The sequence below is a fragment of the Rhinolophus sinicus genome, chromosome 12, assembly GCF_057876585.1.
Source record: "Rhinolophus sinicus isolate RSI-liver-muscle chromosome 12, RSI-T2T, whole genome shotgun sequence".
NCBI lineage: Eukaryota > Metazoa > Chordata > Mammalia > Chiroptera > Rhinolophidae > Rhinolophus > Rhinolophus sinicus.
The window spans coordinates 52,666,024-52,693,790 of record NC_142512.1 but is presented as its reverse complement, the minus strand read 5'-3'; the positions used below and the strand labels follow the sequence as shown (position 1 = coordinate 52,693,790).

At 44.9% G+C, this 27,767-nt stretch overlaps 1 protein-coding gene across 5 annotated transcripts; it reads right to left on the bottom strand.

The window, feature by feature from the left end:
- Positions 1-403: 403 nt before the first annotated feature.
- Positions 404-27,634, bottom strand: NUP85 (nucleoporin 85). 5 transcript variants are annotated; one of them, XM_019745495.3, is made up of 19 exons: positions 27,457-27,634; positions 23,809-23,902; positions 21,380-21,542; positions 17,857-17,927; positions 17,274-17,317; positions 16,178-16,247; positions 14,860-14,981; positions 11,772-11,906; positions 11,552-11,674; positions 11,215-11,346; positions 10,873-10,979; positions 4,423-4,506; positions 4,206-4,271; positions 3,872-4,023; positions 3,011-3,128; positions 2,816-2,916; positions 1,500-1,651; positions 1,005-1,112; positions 404-589 (listed from the first exon to the last, which is right to left on the bottom strand). In XM_019745495.3, the coding sequence occupies exons 1-19, from the start codon at positions 27,487-27,489 to the stop codon at positions 488-490; spliced, it is 1,977 nt and encodes a 658-aa protein (XP_019601054.1). In that variant the 5' UTR covers positions 27,490-27,634; the 3' UTR covers positions 404-487. The 5 variants fall into 5 exon arrangements, with proteins under 5 accessions (XP_019601054.1, XP_088658509.1, XP_074176182.1 ...); XM_088802383.1 differs by lacking the exon at positions 27,457-27,634 and adding an exon at positions 27,274-27,328; XM_074320081.2 differs by lacking the exon at positions 17,857-17,927 and having other exon boundaries at positions 27,457-27,578.
- Positions 27,635-27,767: the final 133 nt, after the last annotated feature.

The following is a 27,767-nucleotide window of genomic DNA, read 5'->3' as shown; positions in this document are numbered from 1 at the left end:
ATCCTTCTACTACAGACACCATTCACCCCAATGGGGTGGGGAAGTGCCACTTAGGAATTCCAAAGGTAGACACCACCCAGGTCGTTAAAACGTACAGCTTCCTGAACCTTTTTTAAAGGAGAAAATCAGAAAGTCAACAGCGAGTGTTTCAGATGATGCTGAGGTGAGGCCAGATTTCAAAGCACAAGTAAAGCACTGAAGGCTTCTGTCCGAGAGTTTGTCGTTACAGGCAGGAGGGCACTGCACTCACCGTTCATAACTCATGAGGGTGGCTTTTTCTCTAAGGAGACAGGGAAATCAGTTCCATGTCAAAGAAAACAAGCATTTCGTTAAGTTTTACCATCAGGCTCACAGTGGGGGTAGCTAACAACTCCCTAGCTGAACTCAAGAAACTTGCCTTGTATTTGCAAAAGAAAACATTTATTCTTTTAAAAATGTATATACATTGCCATACAAAAATACCATGCTGGAGCAGCTCTCACCAGCCTCAGGAACCTTCCAGTGAGCCTTCTTTTACAATCGCCCGAGCCAGATTTCGTGCGAGAGCAAGTCTCAGCATTTCCACCTTGGTGGTCTCTATGTCATCATCCTGAAAGGAAAGAGCCAGCGTGAGGCACAGCAGGAAGTGATATTTGGCTCCCGAAGGCTCTATCTAATCCAAAGGCAGATAGAGGGCCTTTAACATTCAGTGGTAACTTCCAGCAAGTTCTCAATATAAGAGAGCTGCGTGCAAAGGACAGTGGTAACTTCCAGCAAGTTCTCAATATAAGAGAGCTGCTTGCAAAGGACCCTGAGCGACAGGAAAGAATACAGAGACCCGAACACTAGAATCACCCCATTTTCTCCTAAAAGGAGGTAGTGTGTCACAGTTCCAGGTTAAGAGGTAACTTAAGAGGCACATGAGTTTGTAAGAGGCCAGTGTTTGCAGGGGGAGGTGGTGGGGAGCCCGAGATAGAGGGAGCTTTTCCTCGTCTCCACTGGAGCCAACCCAGAAGCCAAATGACCTGGAGCTGCCGAGCGTCAGGCTCTCCATGCGCTGGCCGTCCTGACCCTGAGGCCACGTCCTCCAGGCATCTCATCAGCTCATACGTTTGCTCTGCTGAAAAAATCACCTAGAAGAGAGAGGCTACTTGGCTTAGCTGCTCCCCAGCTGAGGCCTGCACTGGTTTGGGCATGAGCCCAAGTTCAGAGACAGCCTTCCTTGCATGCTCATGGAGGGGTGTACTTTGCATACGTAGTCCTGGGCGGGCAGCGCGTCCCTATTCTCAATCCAAGCCCTGGGCTGGGTATGGTCAGTAGACAACTCTTATTTCAAATTAAGTAGTTTTTCTCGTGTGGATATTTGATTTCCACAGTAGATGCGATGGGGGCTACGTGCCCACAGACAGAGCCCTACTTGGGACATGACGTACGTGTACACATCTGCAACAGCACAGAATGAAGCACAGGCAAGGACTACAAAACTCAGAGAAGAAAATGCCTGTGGCCTCAACCTGTACCTGTTTCTGTTCCAAAAGGGGGAGGGCATCTGTTAGGAGCGTCATCCAGAAAGACCGCGGCGCAATCTGAGAAGTCATCAGTGACAGGAGAAGAGAGGCAGCATCAACGAAACGCTTCTCCCCATACAATCGGTGGAACTCACGGTACTTTCCTATTGAGAAAAGAACACCAGGTCACCTCTGGCCCTAAACAAAAAGAGACCCCAGACCAGCCATTCCAGAGCAGAGAGAGTCTTCCAGAGCTGTCTCCAAGCCCAAGGACCAATGAGACCAAAAGGATTCAAAACACGCTGTGAAGGGGCCAAACCTGGGAGAACATAAGCATCAGAATAAACAAGAGTCATGGGTTATAAGAGGTTGACTAAAATAACCCGAGTCCATTACTAATGTAAATGAAAGAACAAACAGGGATAAAGGAAAAGCCTTCCATGTGGTGGAAATGTCAACTAAAACAAGGGATGTAAGTCAGTAGTTACCAAAACTAGTCGGTGAAAGTTTGATGAGGAAAAAGATTTAAATCCCAGTCTCTCCCCACAAACCATTACCTCAAATGGAAAGTCAGTGCCACACCAAAGAGACACCTGGTGGATGCCATTTTAACCAAGTGATCAAAGTGAATTCCACCAACAAGGGGACACAGCAATAAAGACATGTCACCTCAGGGGAATCCTGCGCCAAACAATCTGAATCTGATCATGAGGAAAACCAAATAAACCCAAATTGACATCCTACAAGAGAGCTGAACCGACTCTTCAAAGTGTCATGGTTAAGAAGCACCAAGCAAGGCAGAGGCCCTTAGAGACACAGTAATTCGCGAACCTGCACACAATGAAGGGCATTGTGGGACAAATGGTGTAATCAGAATACGGACTCTGGATTCGAGGAGAGTATTCTATCACAATGAATCTCCAGATTTTGATAAATGTGGTTACATGAGAGAATGCTCTTAGGAAATACATGCTCAAGGATTTATAGAGGGAAACAATGTCTCCAACTTACTTTCAAATTGTTCCCCCAAAAATCTGACTAAATGAGAATGATAAAACAAAACGAGGCAAAATATAAGCAAGTGGTGAATCTGGGTAAAATGTATATGGGAGTTCCTTATTCCTACTTTTGCAACTTTTCTTTAAATATGAATTTACTGGAAAATAAAATGTTACCGAAAAATATGCTTTGCAGAATCTGGCACACAGGGTTCTATGTGTTTTGGAGTTTGGGCTTAACAGAAAGGAAACACTGGAGAAGCCAGGTACAATCTCTACAACTGTCTATTGCTGCTGCAAGTCCGCGGGGGGGAGCCCAGAGAGACTCACCCAGGAATGTCAGTCGATCACTGAGCATCATGGCCGGCCCCAGGTTGTCAATGAGATCCAAATCGGAAAAGCAGCCTCGCTCGCAATAATCCCTGAGGAACCTGCAAGGCCCGCGGAGATCAGAGCAGCAGTCCCAGGCCCACCTCAGCCTCCCAGCCTCCCAGTCCCTGGGCAGCCAGCACTGGCCAAACCCACCTGTCTGACACCAGCGTGGCAAAGGCAGCATCTTTCGCTCGAATGCTCCACGAGAGGGCAGAGCCCAGGCGATTGTTGCGGACGGCTTTCATGGCTAAAATCTTACAAATGCTGCGAACTTTGCAGGCAGAGAGAAAAGGTACACCTTTCACCTTGCAAATCACTCCGTTCCTGAACCCTGCTGGGGTGGGAGCAGCCTTCCACATCCTCCCCCACGGGCCCCAAATACAGCTTGGTCAGCAGAACTGGGAACTTGGGTTTATAAATTGTCTGCTGGCTCTGTTAACAGTATGACCCACCCTGACAGGACTGGCTTTGTGAGCGGGTTTGATTTCGGGGGTGACAATAAGACTTTGATTGTTCCCCACACATCAGCTCCTCCATTATCTGTCCAAGTGTCAAAATCCTATCATCTTTTGGGTCTTGAATGCCATTTGCTTTCATAGACAGTCACAAACATGCCAGTGCCTCTGGGAAGAATAGCTTAGGTTTTTATTGCCCACCAGTGAGAGAAGGGGCAAACTTCTCACCGCTTCCTCCCTGGGCCCTTCCTGAGCCAGGTACCTCCGGTCCTGCTTTCCCAGTGCCAGCCTTGGCTAGCAACAGCAACCCACTTGGGACAGGTCAACTCAAAGCTGACCCCAGCCTGAACTCTTGGAGTAAGTGTGAGAAGTGGGTCGGGATCCTTTTAAAAGACAACGTGTTCAATTGCCTCTAGGACCCAGCGGGTCCCCAGCTCTTTGTCCCTTCCCAGGAATCATCCCGTGTTTTTGTTTACTTCTTGGCATCCACTGCCAGGCCTCTTTCCAGTCTGGCTAGCATGGTGTGAGCACAGCGGGTGTGCCAGAAGGGACACCTCACCTTGCTCAGTCATCTGCCGCTGCTCACAAATGCGCAGAACCTTGAGTGCTTTCTGCTCAGTGCTCAGAGGAATCCGCTCAATGTGCAGCTCCAAGGAAACTCGGCCCAGCTCAGGGCAGTAGTCAAAGTAATCCACCCCCAGCTGCCACAGGCTGCAAAGGTCCGAGGAGCAGATGTGAGGGCGCTGCTCTGGGGCTCGGCACCCCAAGATGGCTCCTCCCCGGGCCCCCTGGAGCCGTAAGAGACCCAGCAGGAGAGCAGAGTCCAAGTCCAAGCTCCAATGGCACCCGCATGCTGACGAGCACCCCACTGTCGCCCCTTGTAGCCTTCCTACCTGTGATGAGCAAACAGCCCCGAGGCATATTCCAGCAGGAGGAACTCTCTCATGTTGGATCCAAAGCTGGAATAAAACCTAACATGAGACCAAGCCTCCTGGCCTGCTCCCTTCAGGGCCCCTTCCGCTGCCCAACCTCCCGTCTAGGCATTCAGTTCACGCCCCCTCAAGGGCCTGGGTGGTGGGGAGAAGAGGGTTGGCGTGGCCACACACTTACTAGAGGTTGTGCGACTGGAGAAGTTTGCAGTGATCCAGCAGGTCTGTCAGATGGGCCACAAACCACCAGTTACTTAGGGTGAGGCTGCAGGTTCAGACACCAAGGCAAGAAGGAAAGTCAGGGTGAGAAGCCATGGCCCACAGGAGTGCGGCATGAGCAGGAACCCCACATCCTTTGCTTAAAAAGAATGGGAGGGATAGCGACGAACCACAATCTGGAAGCACAGAGAAGTTTCTCTGTGCTATGTGGGGACTAACAAGGGACACCCCAGAAGGGTGTTCAACCCCGCAAAGCTGCAGCCAATGATATATTATCTATGCAGAAGATCATACGTGAGATAAAATCCAGGGATCCAATCAGATGCAGAGAATGTGGACACAGAATAATGCACAAGAAAAGGACTAAGAGATGGGTGGTTTCTGATGCTTGAGGAAACATGGAATTCAAAGGAACAGCTTCATTTGCATTTGGATTTGTTGTTTCTCATTGCATAGCTTTTGATTAGTGTACTTTATGAACACAACTATATACATGTGATTAATTTTAAAAACCAATCGTGTTTAGGTAACTATTAATACTTTGTATAAAGAAATTATTTTTTGTTCAATTACGTGACTTATAATTTTATTATATATGTCATGTGTCACACAATGAAGGTTAAAAGTTGAATTCCAAACCACACTTTTAATCAAAACCAAGAATCACCTGGGGCCACGGTTAAAAACTAAGGGTTCTAGGGCCCTCTAAGGTCTGATTAAGTAAGTTCTTTAGAGATCAATGTTTTAGGCCAACTGTAAACTCTCACGTCATTGTAGGGAGTATTCCGACGCACTTCCTGTCAGTGTGCATGCACCATTTTGAATTATGTTTTTTTTTTATCTGTTATTTGGTGTAGGCCTTTCTGTGTTTGTATATAATGCTTGACTATTTTGTAAATCTTGGGAGAGGGAAAAGAAACTTTAATGGTTGCTTTCTATAAGGCAAAAATCAACCCCAAGTAAAGTGGATGGAGCAGGTAGTTTCCCAGGTGTAATCATTCATTAATGTAAAAAATTATGCTTTCAGGATATAAAAAGAATAGTCATGGTTTATACTAAACTACTGGATGTTTAAAACTCTGCCTCGATCTCGGGTATACAGATACTCAGATAATCCTGTTCCAGGATTCCATCATTATGGAACGAACATCATTTTGAAGATTAGATATATTCCAACTTTATTAATAGCTATGCCTAACATTCAAAATATTATCTATGCCTTTTTTTTAAATGCCTCTATTTCTATTACCATCCTCGAATACTAAGTTCTATAAATTCATTACGTGCTATACAAAGTACTACTGTGCTCAAATTTTTAAAGTGTGCTTCTTTGGTCCAAGTTTTCCTTTAGCCATGGCTTTCGTTATTTTGTAATTCTGCTGTGTCATCCTTGACCTTGTGCTTTTTACACAAGAGAGTCCCCATAAATATGATGTCTTTATGACAGCCGCCTAAGCAAACCCCAGCTCGCTGCATAATGTCGTTGTCTTCACTGCTCTAACCTCCTCACAGGTCCTGTGTGTGTCAGTAGTTTAGAAAGTATTACCACTGGGACCCAAGACTGCCGTTTCGGTCACTGACGGCTCTGTGTCCCCTTCATCTATAAAATGGAAGTAATTTTACCTCTTGCCTGCCTGGAATGTTTTAAGAAAAAAATGGGAAAATAGATATAAATTGCTTTTAAGAATCTTTTGAATAGTGCTCTATAAATATAAAAATCAGTAAATCTGAGCTCGAAGTTAACAAAATTTGTCCCCTACTAACTGCTTACCCAATGACTATGGATGGACATGCTTGTCCATGGGAGAAGCACTGGAAACTGGTCAAACCCAGTCCTGCTACTCAGTGACTGGCCAGTTCACTTTAACTTCTGCTTCACTGTCAAGGTGAAGGGATTACGACTGTCAGCACGGAGTTGTGAGGCTCTGAAGCTTTCTTCAGAGGTTGAAGTTATAAAAAATTCAAAAATAATAGATGAAATCAGAAATAACCAGTTCAAAGGCAGAATAAAATAGCATATAAAGTGAGAAAGTATAAACTGAGATGTAAAAACAAGTTGCCTCCTCACACATACAGATATACATCCCACCCCTCCTAGAATCAGTTCCATATCGGAAGTTAGTCAAAAGGGTAGGTTATTTGAGCAGACGGCTGAAGACTGAGCAGGAACCTGCCTAGGCAGACAAGAAGGAACATTCCTAAGCCAGAGGGAACAGCCAGTGTGAAGGCTCTGGGACACACGTAAGCGTGTCCTGTTCGCACTGCAGAATGAAGCCAGTGTGACTTAAACGGGAGCTAGGCAGACGCCCGCTCACTCAGGGCCTTGCGATGGGACGCCACTGGGACAGTGAGCAGGAGTGACATGGGCTGTTCTCTGAGGATGGACAATATAGAGACAGGTGACAGTGGGGCCACGTGTAATGGTTCAGGCTCACAGTAACGGTGGCCGGGCCAGGGAGTGGCTGTGGAGGGAGTGAAAAGTAGCTAGCTGGTGGCGCAGTGTGTTTTGAAGTTGAGCGAACGAGGCTTGACTGATAGACAAGTAATGCCTACGAGCCCAGTAAATAGCACGGACTTTGGCGAAAGGCTTTGGGTCCAAGTCCCCACAGTGCCCCTTGTTAGCTGGCAGTGACTCTACCAGGGCTCACTTCCTTATTTGTCAGACAGGAATGAAATAATAGCGTCTACCTCAAAATCTTGTTGCAAAATAGACTAAAGTGATCCGTAAGAGCGCTCAGCCTGCTCCGCGTTAACTACCATCATCGCCATGTCGCACCGACAATGGCCTTGGCCGTAGGGCTGGTCTCCCAGCTACCGCTGTCCTCCATCCTCTTCAGATTGCTTTCTCAAATACAAATGTCATGGCACTGTCCTGCTTTTGAAAAGCTTTAGTGGCTCCCCATTTTGCAAACATCAAAACTATTTGGAATAGTATATTTATTTGGTCATCGATAATCTCCTTTCCTACCTTTCTCACTTCAACCCACCTCTCACTTTAGCCTTTTGGTTCTACGGAGATATCTGCAGTTCTTTAAGCAGGTAATAGGCCAATTTCTTTTCTGCTTGTGCCTTTTCCCATGCTTTTCTCTCTGCCTGAAATAACCTCTGCTGCTGTGCTTCACTGACATTTTCATGTCTCAACTTGCTTGTAGCCTCCTTCAAGCTTTTCCTGACTTTTCTATCTAACATAGGGTCCTCTCGTAAGGGGTCCCATAACATCTGGTTTAGATTGTAAATTCCCCACAAGAAAAACTGCTATAATCTCCAAGTTTGCTACAGTGTGTGGCATATAATAAATGCCTAATAAATGTTGAGAGCTACACTTAAAAATAAGATGGGAGGGAGGATGCTGGGTGAGGGGAAATGACACCTCAGCCTCCCAGAACAGCTGCTGTCACCCAGATACCCAGCTTCGGTTATGGTGAAGCAGTGGCGAGGTGGCTGTGTCAACTCCAGAGCAGAGGGAGCCACAGCCTGCTCCAGTGTCCTCAGCCCTTGAGTGTCCCCCAAAGGGATACGCCAGCTTCCAAGGCTGCAGGGCAGTGACCACTGAAGGCGGAGAGGTGACCGAGACTGGACAGAGTGCTGAACATGGCCACCAGGTCTCCTCGCTAGGTTGGGCAGGTTTGAGCTGCAGATCTGGGATCTTCACGCCCATATAATGGAGAATGCTGAGAGCTCTAAGATGTTCGATGAAGACTTAATTAACAGCTCTGGAGTAGCGTCTGCTGGAGAAGGGAGAACTTCGGAGCCGGAAGACCAGCCATGGTGAAGTCCCGACCCAGAGGAAACACCTGTAATCCTCCAATGGGCTGCCTGTCCTGCACCGGGGCTGCTGGCACCCTTACCCCAACCCCTGTATCTTGCTTTCTGGTGGCTCGGCAGCAACCACTGCTTGTTTTCCCCTCTGCCTGGCTGAGCTCTGGCAGCTGTGGACCTTCCGTAAATGGGGCTGCATCCGGCAGCCAAGGTTGTAAGGTAGGCCCAAGTTCTGGTAAGAAGATTCCAGATTAGGCACACATTAAACTGCACCTCTTCTTAGTTTTTGAGGAAGCCCTATTTCCTCCTACTTCAATACCTCTGGAGGACTTTAAGGGACCAGGAAGCTGCCCTCTTGCCTAGCTCCCAGTGAAGCACGTGCTGTTTCCTTTTGCCAGAGAGAAAGGAACTGGATTTCAGAGGAAGCTGCAAGACAGAGGGAAGGAAATGAGCCCTGAGGATTCCGACTTCTCCTTTCAGTTGTGGGGGTAACAGGCAACTGCGTGGCCCTTCAGCAGGGGCTGATGGAACAGGCCTTTATGCTCCGCTGCAGGATCCCTCCCTGCCCTCTCTGCCTCTTCCGGTCTGACAGTTGACGGGCGCTCATCAGGTGCCCATTTAGAAACCTCCCTTCTAGAGCCATTAGAAAGGATTCCCCTCATTTTCCGTTCACAGTGTAGTCATGAGCCCAGCTGACGTCACACCCCAGTGGCAAGGCTTCCCCGTACTATCAGCCTTCCGGCCCATGACCAGATGCTCTCCGCTCCACTGGAAACCAAACTTGGGTCTAAATAGTACAACCCATGAGAAACCCGGTGCTCCCAAGACCCCGGGTCCAACCCTTCCTCATGCAGGAGGGCACATTCCTAAGACCCTGCCAGTCTCTCTGAAGACGCTTCAGCCCTTCTTCCCATTCCTAGGATGAGGTCCTGGGACTTGCTTTTCAGCCTCTTTCAGAACGGAGTAGGCAGTAGCTTCCTGATCCGAAAAACCCCAGCTCCAAGACTTACAGCTGATAGAAAGACCTCAGATCCTCCCCTGCTTGTCAGGGCAGAGAGATGCCCAGGTGTAGGGCTGTGAGCTGACCCTTCCTTCCACGAGACTGGCACGAGGGTGACACTGATTTCTGTGCGATTCATAAAACCACCCCTCTTCACTGGCACGTCTCTTTTTCTTCTCCTGTCCCTGAAAAGAACAGGATGCTTTCCCTTTTTATTGTCTTTCCTCCTTGTTCTGCCCAAGTCTGTTTTGTTCCTAATCCAGATGTGGCTTCTAAAGGAAGCCCTGGTGGAAATAGCCACTGCTGTAACAGTGTTTAGGAAGGCCTATTATTTCCAGTTATAGGCGGAGACACTGACAAAGCCACAGAATGATGTGTGCGTGCCTTAAGTTGTTCTCAACTAACCCCTCCATGCAGATGCCCCTAAACCCACCAGCAGCTGAATTCTGGAAGTCATCTTCCAGTTCCAACTCAAGTCACTATATTTTACAGGTCTGTGAAAAAGACACACAAAACTCACTTTTTATCCCCCAAATCTAGCATCGTTTTCTTGAAGCCCTGGCTTTCTTTTGACCAAGACAGGAAGAGCGGGTAGCAGGTGGGAAAGCCTTCCCATTGCCTAGATCTAAGATTGACCCAGTCGACGGCAGAGAACCTGATACTTGAGCAAGGCCATCTGCTGCCATTCTCACCTTCCGCAATTGGGAGTCTGTGGTGCAGCACCCACTTGCCCAGGCAGAAGGAGGGTAAATTCTGACGTACTATATATGGAGATTTCTGGAAAGCTTCCCCTTTGATTCATTATGTTTGACACTCCCTTTCCCACCTTGCTGAAGGTTCGACATGATGTTGACATCCCCTCCGAGGAGAGGGCTGCTGTAGAATCCCTGCTCTGAACAGACCCAGCCAAGAGTCCCGCAGTGTGGGAGCCCTCGGCTCACCGGAGAGGGAGAATGTTGAGAAGTCCTGTTCCTTAACACGTTGCGTACGGATCACGAGAATCTTCGTTTTTTCTGAGCCATGCATTAAGGACGGACAATGAGAATTCTCATTTTTACTGTTGACTCTTTTTACTTTGCATATTTTATTGAATTATTTGTAGAATAATTATTTATAGAATAATTTATAGAATAATTTATTTGTAGAACCTATTATTTATAGAAAAATAATAAGTGACATAGAAGCATTTACGCTTTAAAGAGAAGAGTGCATTTTAAAGTAGTTTCTTTTAAAAACCTGCCGGAACAGAGGGGTATGAGGGATTTAAACCCCGCCGTATGCAACGTGTTAAGATGGCTGCACGCCCATAGGGTTTCAAGAAACAGGCGAGTTGGCTTTTTCTGGATTTTAAATATCAAGGTAATTTTCTGCCATGTTATTTTAAGTAAACATGCCTGAAATGGAAATTATTATAAACATGGCAGTCCTCAAGCTTCAGGGAAGTCTCCAAACTCGTCCAAAGAGAAGCCATTATCTATGTACACGTGGCTGGGTGGGAAACAGGTCTGTGGGAAGAAGGTTAAAGCAGCAGCAAGAAGGAACAGGACTTTTCTAGAAAAGATGGTGTTGTTGGTAGCACAACCTGTGAATGTACTTAATGCCACTGAATCGCACCCCCACAGATGGTCAGAAGGTGGTAGTAGCGGGTCTTACCTGCACTCCTTGATCACCTGGTGGATGTCAAACTCGAAAGCCGCCATCAGGATGTTGTCCAGGGGTTCTGGGCTGCTCTCACCTCCCAGAAACAGGTCGAGGCTGGACTGTGGAAAGGTGGTGACCCACTCAATGCCCGGGTGGAAGCAGAGACTCAAGGGGGCTGGCAGGGCTGCTGTGTAGGAGAATGGCGATGGGGTCCTTCAAAAAAAGCCAAAGGAAAGCCCCTTCCTGATCTCTAGGGGGCATTCAACTCAGAGGCCACATGATGGAAATGACCCAGCAGGAGGCAGAGCCCAGGACGTCTACTCCACAGCCAGAACCGCCAGAGCTGAGACTCACCTGGGCGTAGAAGTGCAAGTCAATGGGTTTCACTGTGGGATGAGAGTACAGGAGCCGGGTCACCAGGAAGTGATACCAGTTACTCAGATGCTCCTTCTGCTCCAACAAGGCCGCTTCGTCTCCCAGCATGATCTGAGAAGAGACATTCTCCCTTAGCTCCAGGGGAACGCCTATCACTCTCCTGATCTCACTGGACACCTGTTCTGGCAGCTCGCTCCTCCCCTCTCTCCTGTCCCCCTGGACAAGTAGGACCAAGGCTCTGCCGTCACTAGGCTGGATGCCACAGCTCCTAAGGGAAGCCGGCTTAGACCCCAACCTGGACTTGTTTCCCACAGACCTTGCAGAGAGACTCCAGGTGAGGACTGGAGGCGAACGTGCCATCCTGGAGGTGCCGCTCACATTCCTCGTGCCAGTGCTGCCACTTCAGCTCCAGCTCTGTTAGTGTCTGCGTGTTACCAGGCTAAGTGGAGAGAAGCAGTGACACGCCATCACCACACAAACCCCGTTTCATGAACCCACCTCCCATGACCCAGCAGAGCAGGGCTGCTCCCACATACACTGAGAATGGGCATTGTCCTCATCAGGTCCCCCAGAATTCGGCACATGCCTACAGAAGTGGGGTTGGCATCGGCTTCCTTGGAGAGCATCTGTCGGGCCTCGTCCAGCCGGCCCTGCAGCACCAAGATGGTCACCTGGGAGGACACCCGAGAGCATGAGCATTCACAGGAGGTCCGGAAGCCATTCCCTCAATCCACACATTGGCTTCCTAGCCTTGGGGAAGTGTGATGGTTCCTTCCTTCCAGAGTAATCTAGCTCAGCCAGGCACATGGTTTTACAAACATGCTTTAAAGGGACCATGCTTTTCAAACTGATGTTGTAACTCATTACAGGCTGTGACCAGCTTTAAAAAAATAAATGACAGAGAAAATATCAGATACCTCAAATAAAGTATTGGTTCATAAAAGTTTCAGTTCAAATACATACATATGTATATACACATACACTTGGAATAAATACAGTCAATGCTCTTTATTCAGATTCCATATTTGTAAATTTGCCTACTTGCTAAAAACTCATCTGTAACCCCGAAATCAGTATTTGAGGTGCCGTCAACATCATTTGTGGACATGAGCAGAGCAGCAAAAAATTAGTCACTTGATGCGCACATTCCCAGCTGAGGTTGAACAAGGCAGCGCTCTGTCTTTTTTATCCCCCTCATTTGTAATTTTAGTTTTATTAGTTTCAGGTGTACAAAACAACATATTATAATAGATATTTAAACCCCTCATGAAGTGATAACCCACCCCCAAGCTACTACCCTCTGACATCTTATATAGCGGTTACAAAACCATCACTATCTTCCCTGTGTTGTACTCCCCATCCTGTGACTCCTATACCTATATACTTAGTTATAGTTGACATTCAGGATTATTCTACTTCAGCTCTTCAGGTGTATAGTGCATTGGTCAGGCATCTACACTGTCTATGACGTGATCCCCCTGGTAAGTCCAGTGCCCATCTGGCACCTTACATGATCTTTACAACATTGTTGATTATATTCCCCATACTGTATTAACTACCAATTTGTGTTTCTTAATGCCCTCACCTTTTTCACCCTGATCCCCACCCCATTGCCATCTAGCACCCTGATAGATCTAGTACCTATCTGGCACCATACCTAGTTATTACAATAGTATTGACTATATTCCTTATGCTATACCCTACATCCCCATGACTCTGTATAACAACCAATTCTACTTCTTAATCCCTTCCCTTTCCACCCATCCTTTATCCCCCTCCCATCTTAAAGAAGTCCCTCTAAGATTCCTTGTAATACTGGTTTGGTGGTGATGAGACTCCTTCAGCTTTTTGTTGTCTGAGAAGCTCCTTACCTGTCGTTCAATTCTAAATGATAGCCTTGCTGGGTAGAGTAATCTTGGTTGTATGTCATTGCTTTTCATCACTTGGAATATTTCCTGCCATTCCCTTCTTGCCTGCAAAGTTTCTGTTGAGAAATCAGCTGCGAGTCTTATAGGGGATCCCTTGTAGGTAAATAACTGCTTTTCTCTTGCTGCTTTTAGGATTCTCTTAGTCTTTAACCTTTGCCACTTTAATTATGATATGTCTTGGTGTTGGCCTCTTTGGGTTTATGTTGTTTGGGACTCTGTTCTTCCTGGGCTCGTCTGTCTAGTTCCTTCACCAGGTTAGGGAAGTTTTCTGTCATTATTTCTTCAAATAGGTTTGCAATTCCTTGCTCTCTCTCTTCTCCTTCTGGTACCCCTATAATGTGAATGCTGGTATGCTTGATATTGTCCTGGAGGCCCCTTAAACTCTCCTCAATTTTTTGGATTCTTTTTTCTTTTTGCTGTTCTGGTTGGGTGTTTTCTGCTACCTTATCTTCTACATCGCTGGTTGGAGCCTCTGCTTCATCTAATCTATTGTTGATTCCTTGTAATGTATTCTTCATTTCTGTTATTGTAGTCTTTCTTTCTTTCTTTTTTCTTTTTTAATATTTTATTGGGTAACTGTGTATTTTTTCCACAACCCATCAGCTCCAAGTCATTGTCCTTCAATCTAGTCGCGGGGGGTGCAGCCCACCATCCCATGGGGGAACTGAACTGGCAACTTTGTTGTTAAGAACTCACACTCTAACCAACTGAGCTAACTAGCCACCCCGTATCCTTTATTTCTGACTGTTTCTTTTTTCATGGTTTCATCTCCATTTTTATGCTTCCTACCATTTTTCCCTAAAAATAAGACCTAGCCAGACCATCAGCTCTAATGCGTCTTTTGGAGCAATCTAAGTCAATCATGGTGCTCGTTTGCTCAACTCTCCAACGTTCCCCTCACCCCAGCTGACTCAGGAATCAAACAGGAACTCCTTACTGTGTCTATCAACTAATCTGTACACATTCATGTCCCTTAACTAATTTAATCATAACAGCCCTCTGGGTAGGTGCTATTATCGCCATCGTACAGGCGAGGACAGTGAAGGCTGCGCAGTAACCCGCTCACGCTCTCACAGCCAGTAGGAAGTAGAGCTGCGATGCTAAGCCAAGCAGTCTGGCACCACAGACCGTGTTCTAACCATCTGCTGCTCTGCTGCTCTGCAAGCTAGTCTGTACGACCGCCCCGGAGGTCTGCAATGCTGCTTCTCCCTTCCTCTGCACGTGCCCTCCTCACCGCCTTCAGGTCTCTACTTGTGGGTCACCTCGTGAGTGAGGCCTTCCCCGACTCCTGCCACCTCTAACACTCCCAGTTCCCTCCCTTTGTTTCTCTCCATAGCACTTCACTATTAGATATGCTACATATTTCACTTGTTTCTGTATTCATTTCCTATCTCCTTATGCAGGATGTAAGCTCCGTATGTAAGGACAGGCATCTTAGCCCACTTTGGTCATGGGTGTTTCCTCAGTGTCTTGCAAACAGTAGCACTCAATAAATACTCAGTAAATGAACCAGAGACTCAAAATCTGGGCCCAGTACTTCCTAAGCAGAGGCTCTCCCTCCAATAATCACAGACTCAAAGAGCCAGGCCAAGTGCACACAGGCTCAGTATGCAACCCTCAGTCCTGCTTGCGAGCACTGGGGAAAACAGAATATGAAGTGGAAGGCAGGGCGGTCCAGCCTGCACGGGGTCCTTACCAATTTCCAGAAGCTCTCGTGTTTGCTTGGATTCTCACTGCCCAGAACGTCTGCCGACAAACTGTCCACCTCGCACACATGCAGTCGGACCCAGTCAAGGAGGTGAAGGAGGAGAGGGCCGGCTGGGAGGAGAGAGACTCGTCACACACAAAAACCCAGCTTCCTGGGCAACAAATCCCACTTTCCCACAGTACAGACAGAATGTAGGGCAGACAAGCTATGTAGGAAGTGGTTTGTCCCTTTTAAGTGAGCACGCATGCGGTCCTGAATGAAGGGCCAGACTAGCAATGGACTTTTATGGAACACTTCCTCTGTGCCAAGCAGCAACACCCTTCACTGACGCCTACAAAGGGCTGAACATGAGGCCCAGACCTCGCCACTCCTCCCACCTCCAGAGTCTTCCTGACTGTGCAATACTCAGTAGCTACGTAAGTAATGGTCGTTTAGGGACTGGTACTGACTAGGTGCTAGGTATGTAACAATGATCAAAGCAGTGACAGCCCTCAAAATCTACTGGCAGCAGGCATACAAACAACGAATTGTAATTTCAAGTTGCTCAGTAGTTTAGCAGGAGAACGACTAAAAAGCTATGAATACATAGAGATTAACACTCATGTACAGATGACAGCAAACATGAACCATGAAAAGAATCCAAAAATGCCTGTAGCACCTCCATCGAGAGCCCACCCAAGCCAGGATACTGTGGTGACCACAGTTTAACTTAAGCTCCACAGAATAACTCGCAGTGGACAGTTAGTGCGCAGAGTTGCCCCGTCCTCAGCACTGGCAACAGAACTCTCAAAGGGACTTTGCCTCCCACAGCCTAATCCCTCCTCACATCCCTAAGATATTCTTTTTCCTTTTTGGAAACAGAAATGTCTTGCCTCACACTTCTGGGGGCTGGAAGTCTGACATCAAGGTGTTGGCAGGGTTGGTTCCTTCCGCAGGCTGTGAGGGGGAACCTGCTCCATGCCTCTCCCCTCGCTTCTCCTAAAACTTTCTGAAGCTTGACCAGCCTATGATACAAATATTGACGACCTCTCCTGACACACACTAGTTTAATATCTGTTTCCCTGGTATTTTTCCACAGTCATCTGCCTAATATTTTGGGTTCCTAGAAGGCATGCTGTCAATTCTTTTGCAGTACCTGACAAAATGGCAGGTTTCTTTGCCTGTCATGCAATGCTTTCTGATGGCTGTGTTGATAAAAAGTGATGAAAAAAACATTCTAGGCAATAAAACACTCATCACAACACACAGGAAGGACAAAGAGGAAAGAGCAGGGGACACCGGTGACACAGAAAGAGTCCATGCTCACCTGGGGCTACTTCAATAAAAAGAATCTCACAAAGGTTCCAAATGAGCTCCACGGCTGACAAAATGGAGATCTAGGGAAGGAGTAAACGGAAACAAAGTTTTGACTGAAAACGTTCCTGAGATTTGCTGCGAGCAAAGGAACAACGCAGGGCTGAGCTCGCACAGTCACTCATTAACTCAACATTTACTGAATATTCCTATGGCAGGGTTTCCCCACAGGCCAGCCAGCGAGAGAATTTTAGGGGGTGGGACACAGACTAATGTTCTTCCATTTCAAAGGTTGTAGTTTTAGTTTAATGTGCATTAGAAAAATATAACTAGCTCATCATACCCGTGATCTTGGTGAATATTATGGTTTAAGAAGAGGCTTTATTTGAGTAATAAAAGAGAGACAATTTTAGGAAAATATTCAGTAAATAATATTGTAAGAAATATATAGATAACAGCAAAAATTATGAGGCTGGTATTCAAGGGAATGAAGTTTAGGAAACAGTCTATGAAAAGGCCGACCTAATATAAGATCCAAAAATAAATCGGGACTAGACCTTGCCCTTAAGAATACAGTCTCCTCTCCCCCAGCATCCTTCTGTGCACACAGAATAGCTTATTCATACGGGAAAATAAACGCTTTGCTGGCTTCAGAGACAGTGCATCAGTCCCTACTAACTACCGAGTTTGAACAATATCAAGATTCTTCCAGAGAAAGAGAATTCTTTAAGTCGTTTTCCAGCTCCAACTAAAGTATAAAAACTTGAGGCTCAGTAGAACCGCTGGGTTCATGAGCTGAGTACAGTTCCTGAGACTAAGCAGTGGTTCCAAAAGCTCAGCTCGGTATCTCAGGTGATACATATGGTCAGGATTTATACTTCCCATAAGAAGTGAAAACTCATACAAGTACTCATCAGGCATAGCCTTCGTTTCAATGTGCTCAGCCAGGAAGTTCACGATGAGCCTTACTTACCACCCCAAGGAGTTGCATGTCTACCTGGAAAGAAGAGTTCTGCAGAAAACCATTTTTGCAAAGCCATCCCAGGTGGGTGCCATGGACACAGAAAGATATCCTAGTGCCAGAACCACAAAGACAGCGCCTTCCTTACCTGGGTGCTGAACTGGCGGCCACTTGTTGGATCTTTAGTAGCAACTAACAAAACACAAGACATTGTAAGTGAGCAATGGAACTTTCAGTCTGATTGATATAACTTCATATACCAAGTTCTGTGGCTTGTGCCTTTGTTTCTTTTAATGACCAACTATTTTCACTATAGATATTTTTTAAAAATGCTTCGTATCTCTTTGTTGTAGATTAATGATTCTCAAACAAAGACCCTCAAGTTACAAGTGGCATTTTCAACTGCAACACAGCAAACGTAGAGGCCACCGTGTTATACAAGACTCCACCTGGCATCGGGGAGTTACGTGGCTCTTGTGGTTATGGTGACTTTAAATAACCAAGACCAAAGAACTGGGAATGCAATTTTCAAAGATCCTTAATTTGGCCCTTTAGCCTCATCTCTGTCAACTCTATATGCTCTCACTTGAAGAACATACGATTATTGAGAAAAAATTAAGATAGGAAAGTAAGAGTTTTAAACTGGAATGTCAATCAGATTTTACCTTGCAGTATTTATAGCCAGATGAATACTTTAATTACTATCACATATACAGACACAAAATCCTTACCTACAACCTTGTGCATTTCTTCCATGCATGCTCTTATGACTGATCGGTAGTTTTTACTCACTAGAACCAATCTACAAAAAATGAAATGGCATACAAGATGAGCCTGGAACATCTTGTGGTAACAGAAAGATAGAATAGGTGACAGAAGCTTGCTGAAAGTCAGGAGCCAAGTCGAAGGAGCTCCTAATAGCCAAAGCTGGAACAACTTGAGCAACAAAATAAATAAAATACCATATAACTCTTGGAATAAAATAAATACCCATGAGTCCACATACTGATATTAAATTGTTGCAGATGAGACCCCCTGATGGACACTAAAAGGTTGAGAATTTGAGATGTGCATAGTCATAAAGTTTCTCCCCCAAATACTTATTAGTTACAAAGGGAAAGACTGTAACTTTATAGTGAAGGAACCCAGTAGAAATCACATTAACCAAGTGATCAAAGTCAACCTCACCAGTAATAAAAAATCAACATCACGAACCCCATGATGTAATACACTGAGAAGGATACATCATACCACTTGTGGTATTCTTGCTAAAAACCCATAACCTTTGTCCAATCATGAGAAAACATCACACAAACCCAAACTGAGGGACGGTCTCCAAAATAATTGGACGATATTTTTCAAAGTATCAAGATCATGAAAGAGACTAAGGAGAAAAAACTAAATTCCACCTCATTTAGTCGCAGAAGAGAAAAAAGGACATTTGCGGGAAAATTGGTGACATTCAAATAAGGTCTTTAGTTGATATATTTCATCAATGTTTAAGTTTCCTGGTTTAATTAAGAGTAATACAGTTATGCAAGACAGTAACATTCAGGAAGCCAGGTGAGGGAAGTACAGAAATCTGTTATTTTGCACCTTTTCTGGAATCTAAAATTAGTGAGAAACAAAGTTTTCTAAAAAAGAAATGACAGGGGCCAGCCTGGTGGCTCTGGCAGTTGGAGCTCCATGCTCCTAACTCCGAAGGCTGCTGGTTCGATTCCCACATGGACCAGTGGGCTCTCAACCACAAGGTTGCCGGTTCAACTCCTCAAGTCCTGCAAAGGATGGTGGGCTCTGCCTCCTACAACTAAGATTGAACACGGCACCTTGAGCTGATTGCCGCTGAGCTCCCAGATGGCTCAGTTGGTTGGAGCGCGTCCTCTCAACCACAAGGTTGCCGGTTCGACTCCCGCAAGGGATGGTGGGCTGCGCCCCCTGCAATTAGCAACGGCAACTGGACCTGGAGCTGAGCTGCGCCCTCCACAACTAAGATTGAAAGGAGAACAACTTGACTTGGGAAAAAAAAAAAAAGTCCTGGAAGTACACACTGTTCCTCAATAAAGTCCTGTACCCCTTCCTTCCTTCCACAATAAAAATCTTAAAAAAAAAAAAAAAAAAAAAAGGAAAAAAAAGAAATGACAGAACAAAACAAATTTCTACAAGAAAGCCAATTGGTTGTTAGTTATCAAGTTGCAGATCTTTAGCAAGACAAATATTGATTCTGGATGAAGAGACTTACAGGCCACCTATTGGCTCCATTTAAACATGAATAGTAGCTACAGTCTCCTATGTCCAACAGGGCCAGCAGGAGGTAAATCAACTTGCACACATTATCTCACTTAACCTGTGTACCAGGTTCACAGTCAAGACTCAGGCCAAGATAAAGAATGCACCCAGCCAAAAACAAGGTGACATGCTGGCCCCTGGCACAAAACAGGAGTTCTCATCCCACCATCAAGACATTCACACATTTATTTAGTCATTCAGCAAATGTTTCAGATCATCTACTGTCCAGATGCACAAGGAGACGCGGGAACAGAGATCCCACATAAATAAGCCAGGGTCTCTATCTTCAGGGTCTCTATCACAGGACTTTTGACATATTTGTTTCTTAGAAGTGGTAGTAGATTCCTCTGAATCACCAATACTCTGTACCAGTCTCTTGAAACCAGTGATCTGTCTTACACACACACACACACACACACACACACACACACACACACACACACGATGAGTAGGGCATTCTCCAGGATTCATTTGTAAAATGCTTATCAAGAAAGTAAAATACTGTGATCTTGTGATTGATAAGAAACAGATACATGGTCTTCATCCCCAGTGCCTGACACAGGGCTCCTAAAAATCTTTGTAAATTCCTAAGTAACAAGAACACTAGAAGCACCTTTTGTTCTAATGAGGTGACTCTGGGTGGCTCCTGGATGGGGCTGATCACCAGAAAGACCAACCATAGTTAGAAGCTTAGAATTTTCAGCCCTGTGCCCCTCTTCCCTATAGGGGATAGAGGGCTGGAAATGATCAATCATGCCACGTGAGGAAGCCTTCACACAATCCCAATAGTATGGGGTTCAGAGAGCTTCCATGGGGACAAACACATCCACAGACCACGATGGTGACACACCCCAACTCCACGGGAACTCCTGTACTGGGGACCCTCCCAGACCTCACCCTATGTGCCTTTTCATCTGGCTGTTCATCTGTATCCTTTATCATATCGTTTAACAAACTACTAGTAAACCTAAGTGTTTCCCTGAGTCCCATGAGCCACTCTAGCAAATTAATCTGACCCGAGGGGATCCTGGGAACCTCTGATTTGCAGCTAAGTCGTACAGAAGTGGTAGGTTACCTGGGGACCCACTACTTGTGGTTGGCATCTGAAGCGCAGGGCAGTCTCATGGGACTGAGCCCTTGACCTGTGGAATGTGACGCTATCTCCACATAGTGTCAGAATTGAGTTAAATTGAAAGACACCCAGCTAGTGTCACAGAACTGCTTGGTAAGGGGAAAGCCATACACATCTGGCATCAGAAGTGTTGTGAGTGTGGGAGTAAAGGAGAAGCACAAGAGAAGGGAAAAAGTGGGATTTTCTCAATACAAATACCAACATTGCCTATGCCTAACCATACGAATGGACGCTGATAAAACCTAACACAGAGGTTCTCAAACTCCACTGCGCTTAACACTCACCTGGAGATTTTAGGAGCCACCCCCAGAAATTCTTATTTTGCTGATCTGAGGTGGGGCCCAGAAGTCTGCAGTTAATGAGTACCTGACATTGATGCAGTTAACTCGGGACCCACACTTCAGACAATCCTAGTCTATAAGTAGTACAATAGTTTTCTGGTCTCTTGCCAAAAAATGCCTTGAGAATAATTCTTTAAAAGCAAAACAAAACTCATTTTTACATGAATTTCAAAATCTCCCAATAGTAGGGCCTCATTAAATGAATCTCAGGTGCTTTTTTTGGCCTAAATTTTCTTCTTTGGGGAGTAAATGAGTAGGAATACAAACAAGGAAAGCTTATCAAGCCTACAAGTCAATCAACACCATTTGCACATTGCCTGGAAGACACTTCCATCTCTGACCACTCACACTGCCCAGTCCAGAGGCCACCAAGTAGAACCAGGAGGCCCTGATTTCTCCAGGTGATCCACCCGTCATGTGAAAGGACAAGGATCATTTCATCTGGCTTCTCACAATTTACTTGTGGACTTCAGCACCTATGAACAGCCTACTTACTGAGTTTTTCTGGATTTTCCAGATAATTCTTCTTCAATTCTCTGGAGGCCCACAAAGATTCCATGGGATTCATTGAAGAGTTTTCTCAAGATTTGAGAATAAACATCTATATCCTTCCGGATGATATGGATAAAAGGGCAGCCGGGCACCGTCTCTGATTTTCCTGAAACAAAACAGGAAAATAATTAAACATCTATCACTATCACCTTCATAAAAGAACCCACTCAAAAATTTTTAAATTGAGGGCCGGCCCGGTGGCTCAGGCAGTTAGAGCTCCATGCTCCAAAGTCTGAAGGCTGCCGGTTCGATTCCCACATGGGCCAGTGGGCTCTCAACCACAAGGTTGCCAGTTCAATTCCTGGAGTCCCGCAAGGGATGGTGGGCTCCACCCCTGCAACTAAGATTGAACCCGGCACCTTGAGCTGAGCTGTCGCTGAGCACCCGGATGGCTCAGTTGGTTGGAGCGCGGGCTCTCAACCACAAGGTTGCCAGTTTGATTCCTCGACTCCTGCAAGGGATGGTGGGCTGTGCCCTCTGCAACTAGCAACGGCAACTGGACCTGGTGCTGAGCTGCGCCCTCCACAACTAAGACTGAAAGGACAACAACTTGAAGCTGAACAGCACCCTCCACAACTAAGATGGAAAGGACAACAACTTGATTGGAAAAAAGTCCTGGAAGTACACACTGTTCCCCAATAAAGTCCTGTGGGGGGAAAAAAAAAAAAAAGGACTAGGAATAGTCTTTAAAAAAAAAATTTTTTTTTAAATTGAGTACCTAATTACAAAAGCTTCAGCTTCTTTGCTATTCACTTCAGTTGTTAAAAAAATATACAAATTTTCATTTATCAATTATCCACACATGAATTTTTAAACACAAATGTTTACTCTCAGACTTTACTCAACTCATCAGCATATTTTGGAACTATCTTTCACCTCCATCAATTGAAACACAGTGAAAAAAGTAAACTCACTTAATATTAGCCTATGTAAAACTCAATAAATAAGATAAACCTATAGTTAAAGTTTTATATAAACACAAAGTAAATATTTTTTTTGGTATTAATTTGTACTGCTATTACCTCTAAAACAAAGAATCTAGAATTGACTGTTTTACGACAGCAATGAAAAGGCTCTGTAATAAATTATAAACCACCAACTTGTGGAAATTTCAATTTGTGATGATGTTCAATGGCTTGTCTTGAATGTGATTTCAATAGATATAAATACACCAACAAAAGAAAACCTGTGTTTTCAACAACAGAGGACAAACTAGAAATGTTGATAAGCTTTCCCATTAAGCATGAAAACAGACCATCCGGACACACTCACAGAAGTTTCTCTTTATGAATCTGCCCCGTTGGCAGATTCGATAGCTCTTCCAAGCTTGAGACGTTCAATACCAACATATCTGATAAATATTTAGCAACATTAGGGAAAACTGTTAACAATAAAATCAAGAAAAACAACATAGCTTAAAATTTACATGAACTGCACATCATATGATAATTTATCAAAATTCTGAGACTTTCATTAGCTAAATCTGCTCCTTATAAAAGAGAAAAACCTACACCTTTGGGTAAAGAAGCTGTCAAAAATGTGCAAGAAAATCTCTTCAACATTTCCTGATACTTCTCTCTTGAAAAGGAGAAAGCACAATCAAATGTCAAGATTTCAGTCTTATCTTGTTACTAGTGGGAGTCTGTACCAGGAGAAAAATTCATGTCTAATATTTGATGGAGCTTAGAGAACAAAGCCAAGGCCAAGTGATTTCGCTTTCCAGCTCACTTGTGCTGTGCATCAACAGCCTACAGAATTCAATTGAGTTCACACTGATAATATAAAGGTAAGGGCTATGAGATCTGCAAAGTTTCACAATAAGGGGGCTGCTATGAAGGGAACTGAGTCACTCTGGACAAGAAGTGGGAAAAGCTTGAAGCTTTCAGATATAAGAAAACCTTTCTGGGGCGGCTGGTTAGCTCAGTTGGTTAGAGCGCGGTGCTTTTATTTTTTATTTTTATTATTTTTTATTTTTTTAGAGCGTGGTGCTTTTAACAACAAGGTTGCCAGTTCGATCCCCACGTGGGCCACTGTGAGCTGTGCCCTCCACAACTAGATTGAAATAACTACTTGACTTGGAGCTGATGGGTCCTGGAAAAACACATTTAAATAAATAGTTTAAATATATATATATTTTTTAAGAAAACCTTTAATACCAGGAAGACTATTGTTAATTTTTTTGCCTGGACTCAACATCTGGCAGATCTCATAAATCAATGAAAATCTTAAAACAGCTAAAGATCCAAAAATAAAAATGGTACAAAATAAGTTCAACTTATCATGCCTCAGCTAGTCAAATCTGGGAGAATAAAGAAAAAAAACAACTAAATGTGCCAAGACAGATAATCTGGAAGAAAAATAATAACAACTACCTTTCTGGGTGAAGGAGGTTTCACACACCAGCATCTCTCCTGGACCCCAGTCAAAACACATTTGCCTCTTCTTGGAATTCACTCCTGGAATAAACTAGTAAAAAATAAGGTACAGAAGCTGTTATTCCTACTAAAGGCTTTGCTTTCAACTGACTTGCAAGTATAATCCTAGAAACCAGTGGTCATGCAAGTTAAGTGCTAATGTATGTACATAGCTGAATGTGGGTGATCTCAGCCCGGTCTATGAGACCCTAAGTAAACAAGTGAGCTTTGCGGGGCACCGCAACCCAGCCTACCACTTCTCGGGTGTTGATAAAAAGGAAAGCTACAACCTAATCAATATTACATTGTAATTTAGTGATGTGTAGTTTAGAAAAAGTGAAGTTAAAAAAATTAAAAAGGAACTGTTTCTTACTCACTGAAAAGACAGAGACCTCGATCCCATAGCTTCTGTGCCATCTCTTTGATGATGACACTCAATTTTTGCCTCCAACTCAGACCAATCCCTTTGAGTCTCAGCTTCAGACCTCCAATGCCTAATCCACACCTTTATAGATGATCTAACCTCTAGAGCTATAACCACAACATCAAGAGCCAAAGAAAAGAACTCTTGATGCTCATCCCCAAAACTCATGTCACTCCTTCACTGGGACAAAACCTTCTCCAACTGTTAGGAGGAATCCTTGATTCTTCTCTTTCCCTCACCACCTATGTCCAGTCTATCAGTAAATCACATTCTCTTAAATAAGCCTGAATCCAGCCATTTGCCACTTCTACCAGTCTAACCCAAGCCATCACCAACTGTCACCTGGACCACTGCAACAGCATTTCTGGTATGCTGAAATGATTCTCCTACATGGTTATTACGTGCCCCATGAAAAGATGAACGCTCACAATGGCAGGAGCCTCTAGGATTCTCACTCACTGCCTGGAAGAGACGCTGGCACAAAGTTGGCACTCAAAGTTGGCAGACAATGAATTTGGCTGGCAACAGTCTTGTCAAAAGTCCTGTCTCAAGACAAGTAAGTGCATTCAGTTCTTAGGAAAGGCTAACGTGGTGATTCAACAACTAAGCCATGTGTATTAAGCCTTCTTCTGTGCTGGGCTCTAGGAATACAACAATGTGTACTACAGTCTGTGTCCTCCAAAAGCTAGTGGTGTCCTGAGGGAGACCAATAAACAAACAGGCAGTCAGAAAAGGGGAGGTATGCTAAGTCTGAGGTACACACAGAACAGAATCTGTTTTAGCAGACTCTATTAGATGAGTAGGTCAGGCAAGGAGGAAGCATTATTTGTACATAATGGTGCTGGAACAAATGGGTATCCATATGCAAAAATGAACCTCACACCATAGACAAAAATTCACTAAAAATTAGTCACAGACTCAAATGTAGAGCAAAATCTATAAGACTTGAAAAGCATAGTAGAAACTCTTTCTGACCTGAAAGTAAGCAAAGATGTATATAGGACACGCAAAGCATAAACTATAGCATAAGAAAAATTTATAAACTGCACTTCAACAAAATTAAAATTTTTGCTCTTCAAAAGATACTGTTAAGAAAATGAAAAGGCAAGCCATAGACTGGGAGAAAATATCTGCAAAACACATATTTGATATCCAGAATATATAAAGAATTCTTCCAATTCATTAGTGAAACAACCCAGTAACAAAATGGGCAAAAGATTTTTAACACGCACCAAAGGAGATATACAAATGACATATAAGCACATAAAAAGATGCTCATTAGGGAAATACAAATGAAAATAATGAGCTACCACTAAATACCCACTGGAATGGAAATGAAAATTTAAAAGACTGATCATACAAAGAATTGAGGAGGAACTCTCACACATTGCTGCTGCAAAAAATACTGTGTAACCACTTTGGAAAACTGAGTTTATTTTAGCTAAAGATGCATCTGTCCTATAACCCAGCAATTCTACTTTTAGGTATTTACCTGGAATCGAACAAAACAAGAAAGACAATGAAAACTCTAACTTACACTTTTTAAGAGCCCTTGAACCAAAAGGATACGAAGACCAGTGGTCTAGAAAAACTACTCAAGATTATTCTACCTACTTTGAATCTACATTTAAATATCCTCGAATCTGCCAGTTACTAACTGGACTTCAGGCGCCTTGACAATAGGGAGCAGTTGTGTGAAAAGCAGACACAACTGCCATAAAGGGTGATTTAATAGTATTCACAATTATTCATCAGTCTCTTGAGAATGTGTTTAGAGCAAGCCCCCAAGGCAGATGAACACTCAAAAACAGACATGACAGAGTTTAAACTTGCAGAGGTGAGCTTCAGACTCTGGACTACAAGGCCCCTCCTGTGTGTGTCCATGAGGCCAACGAGTTTTCTACCTGGTCTCCCCAGCTCGAATATAGAGCTGGGTTATCACAAGCCCATCATCACTACTGGGTATAAAAATAAGTCAGCTGAGATCATCTTCATTCCATTTGTAAATGCAAGGCTCTTTATCATGGCACAGTACCAAAAGCAGTGGCTCTCCAGGGCACCACAGGGTACTAGGAAGGGTCCCCCCACCCAAGGAGTCCAACACAAGTGAGAGAGGGAAAGTTTGAAAAAGTTCCAGTGACTCTGATGTTCTAATTTTTCTTCCCACAAACACTGACATAGTCCTTGATGGATATTTAATATTTAAAGTACTCTGTATAGGTATTAAATTGGAACACTCTACAGCAGCAAGCTTTATAGAGCATAACAATCCATGTTAATTGCTATTTAAGATCTCATGCGCCCTTTTGTCCAGTCAGCTTTGAAATGACCCCTATTCTCAATTTTTTTATTTTGTCGGATACTGCTTTGCAATCTGATGTCTTTGGCTGAAAACTGTAGGCATCCCAACTTCCTAGAAAGCAAAAACACAAGGTATAGCAACTTTCAGTTTAGTGGGGCTTACAGCGCTAAGAGGTACAGAAGAAGCCCACAATGGGTAGAGACATCGGACCTAGTTAGGGAGGTTAGGGAAGGCTTTCCTAAGACACAAGCTGCTGGAGCTTGCATTTAAAAAAAAGAGCAGGAGATGAGAGAAGAAACGAGCATTCCAGGCTGGGGGAACGGTAGGTAGTTTGTATCTAAAGGCTATGAATTTCTTTAAAATCATAGATCTGCAGCAGTTGAAATACTGTCTTCAGAGTTCAGATCAAATTGAAAGCAAAATATAAAAAGAGATAGTCCCCCGAGAGACTAAATACGTTTAGTAAACCTTAGGCAAGCGCAGCACAAGCAGAAGCCAAGCTCACGGCGCTGCGATGTGAAGCTAAGTTCGGCTGGAAGAAGCGAAGCCCCAATTCTACTGCCTAGTCCAAGCGCCCTCTTTCGAGCATTAGCCCAACGAGAAAAGCGAGCGGAATAGGAAGGCGCAGAGACAAGGGAGGGAGAGGGACGGAGTGAGGCCTCAGGGGCCAGGTATTCTGAGCATACAAAGCACAAACCCAGCGACCACTGCGATCCCAAACACGGGCGGCTAATTAATGTGACCTCCGGATAGTGGCGACTGAGCTGAGAGAAGGGGACGGGCGCCTCCGGGAGGCACGGAGGTAGACAAGCCTGCAGTGATGAAGCAGACTCAATCCTTGGGCCGCGAGGGCAAACAGGACTCTTTGGGGCGCCCTTACAGTGACTGTCGGCTCGCCATCGAGCTCCTCCATAGCGCCGCACGTCAGCCGCCGGGAAGTCGCGAGGCCAGCGCAGCTCCCGGCTCGGGCCTCCCGCTCAGAGCCGCTGCAAGAGAGGACCCGACCCGAGCCCCCTGCTGCACTGCCTGCAGGCCCAAATCCCCAGCGCTGCAGGGGCGTCGCTCTCGGCCACCGCCACCCCTCTGCGGCACTCTACACGTGTTCTTCCTTCGTGGCCTCGACCACACGGCAGGGAAACCGGCGCCAGGGGCAGCCTATCCTCAGAGGAACCTTCTTGCCAGATCAGGCGC

Coding starts and splice junctions, on each gene's coding strand:
- NUP85 (XM_019745495.3), bottom strand. CDS start 27,489: ATGGAGGAGCTCGATGGCGAGCCGACAGTCACT. Junction 10,980..11,214: donor ACTTGCACTTCTACGCCCAG/GTGAGTCTCAGC, acceptor ACCTTTCCACAG/TCCAGCCTCGACCTGTTTCT. Junction 1,113..1,499: donor CCCTTTTGGAACAGAAACAG/GTACAGGTTGAG, acceptor TCTCTCTTCTAG/GTGATTTTTTCAGCAGAGCA.